Source organism: Egretta garzetta, unplaced genomic scaffold, assembly GCF_000687185.1.
Source record: "Egretta garzetta isolate BGI_Z169 unplaced genomic scaffold, ASM68718v1 scaffold101, whole genome shotgun sequence".
In the NCBI taxonomy this organism is placed as follows: domain Eukaryota; kingdom Metazoa; phylum Chordata; class Aves; order Pelecaniformes; family Ardeidae; genus Egretta; species Egretta garzetta.
In genome coordinates this window covers 29740-36115 of record NW_009258666.1, presented here as the reverse complement: position 1 = coordinate 36115, position 6376 = coordinate 29740, and the positions used below count along the sequence as shown (strand labels likewise).

Genomic DNA, 6376 nt, shown 5'->3' with positions numbered 1-6376 from the left:
GGGGCGGGAGTTTGGTCATTTGGGTATGAGCATTCTGTAGCAGTTAGTCTAAATATTGCTTCATTTACAACACTGCTGACCCTAGGGAAGCAGGTAAGACCCGATGCTCAGCATCTCCTCCCCACCTGCCTCACTCCCCTCTTACGCAGGCAAGCACGCAAGTGTCAGCAAGAGCCACCTCTCCCGAGTTTTCCCTCCAGTGCTCTCCTCGAGGTATCTGCGATTGGTCCAGCAGCACGCACCTCCCTCCCCACATCGCCGAGCGAGGCTCCCAGGGTACCTTCCCAATAAAGAAACCGGGCTGCAATTTGGCTTCCAGCGCTTCACCTTCTCTGACGAGGCAGAAGTAGAGAAGCTCTGAATATCTGAGCTGCGCAAAGAAGGTCTAAACCTGAAGGATCTGTCACACTAACCCACTGCATGCCTTTGGACTGGGATTAGCTTTCTCTGCAGCTGAGATTTGCACAGCTTTACTGCCTTCTTCCTCGTCATTTCACATGCACGAGATGGATTTTACCCGCACTCCACAACCATCTTGGCTACGAGACCTAACAAATGAACAGCAAGGGCCAGTTGAACGCAAGCAGGGAGACTGGTCTTGCCTGTGCAGTGACATTTCTCCAACCCAACAGAATGCGATACTGACTGGCAGCAAACACAGGCCCAGATTTTAGTGACAGCCATGGTTTTCACTGCTGGAAAGAGACTGCACCCAAACTTTCCCTGCCACATTCACACTATGGCAGAAGACAAGGGGCTTGCTTTGCAGAGCAAGCAGAAGTGCTTGCGGACACCATGGAGAAGCTAAACAATATATTAATTTGATTATCAAAGCCTTGCTTCAAGGGCAGAGGTAGCTAATCAGAATCCAGAGCATTTCAACAGACTAAGGAGTCATCCCGGAGAGACCACAATTAACTCTTCGTTTCTCCTATGGCACGTAGGCCCACGTTTTCCCTCCAGCCTTTACAAGGCTGTTGGTCAGCCCACTGGAGAGCTGAGCTAGGCAGGGCTACAGCTCGTGCTGCCACTTGAGCGAGCAGCCCCAAACCCCCAATGCTCCAGAGGCAACACTTGGCTCAGACTGGGGACTTTGGGTCTCGCAATGCAACAAACAGCAGGGGCAAACAGGCGGCTTCTGCGTGTGCGCTTTAATTATCTTTCATTAAAAATAAGACTACTGACACACTGTAGATTCAACACAGTCAAGCTCCATTTAGTAGCGCGTGCAATTACAGGCACATTCTCTGACACAGGATCCTGGCTGCTCGGAGAGCCTCCCATTTTACAAGCCTGAGTTGTGCTCCATCCTTCCATCTGCAGTTTCGCTGCAGCCTCTCACACACGCACGCACACACACATACACACACCCCCCTCCCCATTTTCTCTTAGATGGGAAGGCAGTGGGACCAGGGATATGAAATTAGCATCAGATTTCTTTAGGAAAACATTTTAGCATTACCCAGGGAAGGCAGATGGGGGAGAAATAGGAACACGAGAGTAGAAAGGGAGCTAAATAAAGAGCACTAGCGACTCCTGAGGGCAACGTGCAGGCTCGCCATGGTACTCACTCAGGCTGCCCAGCTGTCGAATGACATTTGCCAGGGTGATGTTGGTCATGCATTCCAGCTCGCTTCGAACGCTAGGCAACGTCTGACGGCACAGGTGCCTTGGCTCAATGTTCCTCGTTACTAACGGCATGGTGGACCTGCTTCAGGCACTGTTCTGAAAGATGAAAAACAACCCAAAAAAGAAACAGGAAAGGATTACTCAACCGCAAATTCCAGGCACACCAGAGCCATGGTGTTCGTTTTTCCTGCTCTCAAATGGCTTTATTTATAAGCCCTCTTTCCCCCCTCCCCACCCTTATAAAACTGGTTCATCAGAAATAAAGATCCTGCTGTTCTATGACTTGCAGTGATGACAGCAAAGCCCCACCAGCTCAGGTACAGAGGCAGAGATGGAAAACTACGCATCTTCGCCCACACGCAAGGTGCTGCTGGCATTACCGCAGCCGTTGTTCCCTTCCTACCCATCCGCCGCCTCCAAGCAGTCTCCTTCCTCCCGCGCTCACGCACAGCGTCTTTGGCGAATCTTACAGGCTCTTCTTCAGAAATATTTTAAACTTGCAATCAATAGGGGTGCTTAAACCAAGAGGATGAAGACAGGAGATGTTTAAAAAAAAAAAAAAAGAAAGAAACAACAAACCAGCTTCTTCCAGCACACCAAAGCATGCGTGGTGCCTCTCTCCTGGAGGGTTCTCCTGAAACAACAGGAAGCGCTTGCAGCTGACCAGGAAACTTTCTGGTGACTGTTCCTTATCCTGCAGGCTGCACCCCTCTTCCCTTGGGAAATCCCCCGGGGCCCAGGTTTACACTGGACCATTGTTTCGCTGCTACAGCAGTTTAACGACGAGGGAGCTCTAATCAGGATGCGAGACTAGAGCGTGCCCAGAAAGAAGTCAAGATTGATTGTACAATGGTCAGGACAAACTTCCAGTTCTTTCTTTTTAAAAAAAAAATAATAAAATAAAAAAAAGAATAAAACATAAAGCGTCCGGAAGTTATGCTTTAGACAGAAAATGCTTTTATGTGCAGGTCAGTGTCTTGAACTAACAAAAATCTCCTTTGCTAACAGGCCTAAACGTTGAAGCAACAAACAGCTCCCTCTCAGATTGTCCGCCTCTGAGAGAGAGAAGGAAACTTGGGTAAACAGAGCTCAGAACAAGGAGCACGACACATGCCTGAAATCTTTAAGACTAAGTGAAAGCAAATACATCCCAACTTCTTGATTAATTTAGAAGGGGAAAGAATCACTTTTCTAGGTCAGCTGAGGAACAACCCAAGAGAAGCAGCCAGCTCCCATGTGATAGGCATGCTGATCTGCTCGGGCTGGGTGTAAAAATAAAACAGGAAGCTAACAGCTTGGGGAACATGGCTTCCTGTCACCAACAGCAAAAACCCAAGAACCATAAAAAATCAGCTGTTTGCTCTTGACTTTGAGCCACCCTTTGATAGTCTCTGTGGCAGCTGGCAGCTTATCTTTGAGGTCCAGGAGTCCTTCCTGGATGCTTTTCTATCAGGGTGTTAAGAGGAAGAAGTGGGCATTATCCCTCCTAATTACCTCACACGCCAGATTTTGAATTGCTAAATTTGACCCATTAAGGCAGAGGAGTTCAAGAGCGGCAGCATACCGGGCGCACGGATATCTCCCAGACAGGCAGATGTAGGTTGCCATTTTGCAATGCCTCTACACGAGGGATGTCGCGTGCTTGTCCCTGCACAAGGAAAGGGTCCCCAAAACCGGACACCTCAATGAAGAGGGGAGCAAGATCTGTGTCCAAATAAGTAAAAGCAGAGACTCCGAGGACTGAAGTCCGTGTTGTTCTTTACCATGTCCAAGCGCTGCAGCAGCCATCAGTAACTGCTGGGATATTTAAAGAACAGGGTGAACTAAGGAAGGACTCTGACCTTCGCTTCTAAATACCCCGTGTTTTATCGATTACAGCCCAAGCCCTACAATCTTTTGTCAGCTTTAGCGCTTTATGCCAGACAAACTTTCCCAGCTCCCCCCAGACTGCAGTCTGCACCAACGAGCAGCTCATAAACAAGGCAGCATTTGCAGGCTGCCGGCATCGAGCTTCTCCCCCGTGCCTCCCCGGGGCTCGGCCAGGGAGCACACGCGGTGGGATCTGCAGAGCCAGAGTGGACAGCCTATCCACCAAGCCCAGCTGGAAACCTTCCAAAGTGCAGGACAGACAGAAGGAAAACAGCAAGAGGGAAAAACAAGCCTGTAAGGAGGAAGAGATGTGAGCATGCATGTATAAAGAGACCAAAAAACCCCACAGATGATAGGTATGCCGGGTCAGATAGACGCAGGTAGCACTAATCCCTGCAAGTAAGGGGAGAACTGGGCAGAAAATGGAGTAGCACCCCAAATACCCACAAATAAACAAAGGCTCAGAACACGTTGTCTATATACAACCCCCCAACGAAAGTGTTTGCCTTCGAAGCATGTTTTGAAACTAAAAGCAAGGAGCAGTGGTGAAACTCGCTTTTTTTTTTAATCAATAACAATGGTACAGCACACTTACATTATGAATTTGCACCTGTGCAAGACAGCAGAGATAAGGGCTAAGAAAAACACTCCCTTTATAGCCTGGCTCATCCTGCCAGCCACCCCCACCCTCCCAGCACAGCCTGCCACACTCCACTGCAGAATCAAGAGTTTCGCCCTCGTGATGGCTATGGCAGCCTTCCTCGCAAAGAGTACGGCAGCATCGCTTCTTCCCAAGGCAACGGGGATGGCTCTGCTGCCCCATCGCTGCTCCTAACACCAGTCAGGAGCCAGCAAGCAGCAGTCACACTAAAAGAAGAGATTAACTCCATGGAACACCAGAGATGAGCAAGGCAGGGAGGACAGGATGGGCTGCGGACAACCACCCTTGTGCCCTTGCAGCAGCCAGCAGCCTCTGGGATAAGAGGCATTTTAAAGCAAAATTTCCTCTCCTCTGAGGGGAAGGACAAGGAGCGTCAAGGTTTCAGATGTTTTTGTAGGGTGGAGGTGGGCAGATAGGAAATCTGGGACCTACAACCAGAGCTTGGTGCCAACATTAGCAAAAAAAAGCGGTCGATGGCCCCACTATTAGACCTCTTTTCTCCCCCGTGAGTCTTTCGAGGGTAGGTATAGAAATAACAGCTAATGGACTCCTGTAAAACCTTCATGCCTCATGAGTAGGTGGGACAAAGATTAATAGTCTGGATTGGAAAATAAGTGGTGTATTTCGAAAGCAGCAGTCAGGAGGGGCAGAAAATCAAGTGTGGAGAAGGGACAAGGTATGAGAGCAGAGGGAGAAGGAGGAAGCAAAACACTAGAGACAGCACAAGGCATACAGCTGGGGGCAGGGAAGAGACACAGTAAATGAAACAAGGAAAGGACAGACCTAAAAAGCCTTTCCAGGAGGCTCTTGCTTTTATTCTTTAAGAGAGTCATTAAGAAGCCGATTGACAGCATGCTACCAGCAAGGGCCATCCAGAACCGCTTTACTTTCAGTGGTCAGGGCATGACAGCACAGCAGTTTTCCACCCCAGCTCGCCAGACTGGTCATCAGGCATTAGTCACTGTCACGTAACTACTGCAGACCATATATTATAACTAAATCCTACCATTCAGAAGCAAGTTAAATGAATTGCAAGGCCAAAAATCCTTATCTTTTAGGCACAGAGAAGCATTTCCACTTGCTTATTAATGCTGAAGATTACAGTACCAGAGTTTGGGGTGCATACGGTGTTTTTAAGAAGCCGCAAGAACGGCATGCCGTGGGCACAGAGGACCTGCCCCAAATCCCACTGTAAAGGGAGAGGAGATCAATTTGTTAAAAGTAAAAAGAAACTGCCTGTAAGAAACAGAAAACTGCAACAGATTTCTATGGAGAAAGAAAAAAAGGCATCAAATTGAAACACGGTGCTAGCTATGTGAGGAGAGAAGTGAAGGGATCTTTGCAGAGCACCGCTGGTTGGGAGAGCCGTAAGGAAATGGGCTGACGCTGAAGCTGCTCGTGTGCCAAATCCACACACACTGCTGCATCAGTCGACGTTCAAAATACTCATCCTCCCAACCTCCATGCTTCACACCTTCTTAGAAACAAGAAGTAAGGGCTTTTCTTACGGTAACAAATGATTTTTCTCTCCCACTTGAATCAGAACCTTCCTACCTGCCCACAGCAAGCATTTCCTCTGAAGTCTCCAAGTCACGGCTTGAATCAAAGAAGGCTCCAAGCCTTGTTATGCCGGCAGTGACTAAAAGCCAAACCATCCGAAAAGCCCAGCTTCGCCCCGTAGCTCTTTTCCCCTTGCCTCCCCGCAGCTGTACACTGCCCCACCTCCAGCCGGGCATTGCCAGAATTCCTCATAATTTCCCCTCTCCCGAAATGCTTACGCACGCGTTGCCGAGCCCTGGCCCGCTCCACAGCCCCGCGCCGGCCCAGAAAAAGTTTGCTGAGCACGACAAAAGCCCTGGAAGCTGAGCTCACCGCTCCTACATTCCTACCAATCTTCCAGCCGCAACTGGCACCTCATTTCCAGGATTCACCGGGCTTTTGCACCGCTTCACCCTTCCCATCAACTCCTGTGCTCCTGTGCTTGCTCACTGCACGCACGGTGGTCTCGGACACCTCGTCTTTCTCTGAGAAAGCAAGATCCGTACGTAGTGCTGCTTCACAGGGCTGCCGATCTGACTCCCTGCTCCCTTCACAATAAGCTCTCACCCTGAATGCCTTGCTCGCCAGTTTTTAAGTGGGTTCCGACTTTGGCAATTATTTCTGTAAATACTCTTAGGGCACTGAGGAACAAGCGTGGCACAACACAGGCCAGTAAAG

At 49.3% G+C, this 6376-nt stretch overlaps 1 protein-coding gene across 1 annotated transcript in view; it reads right to left on the bottom strand.

The window, feature by feature from the left end:
• WASF2 (WASP family member 2) overlaps positions 1-2473 on the bottom strand; it is a 17114-nt gene extending 14641 nt beyond the window's left edge. Inside the window, 2 exon segments of the mRNA XM_009648466.2 lie at positions 1572-1725; positions 2209-2473. Coding sequence (XP_009646761.2) covers positions 1572-1701 — 130 coding nt within the window. The 5' untranslated portion in view covers positions 1702-1725; positions 2209-2473.
• Positions 2474-6376: the final 3903 nt, after the last annotated feature.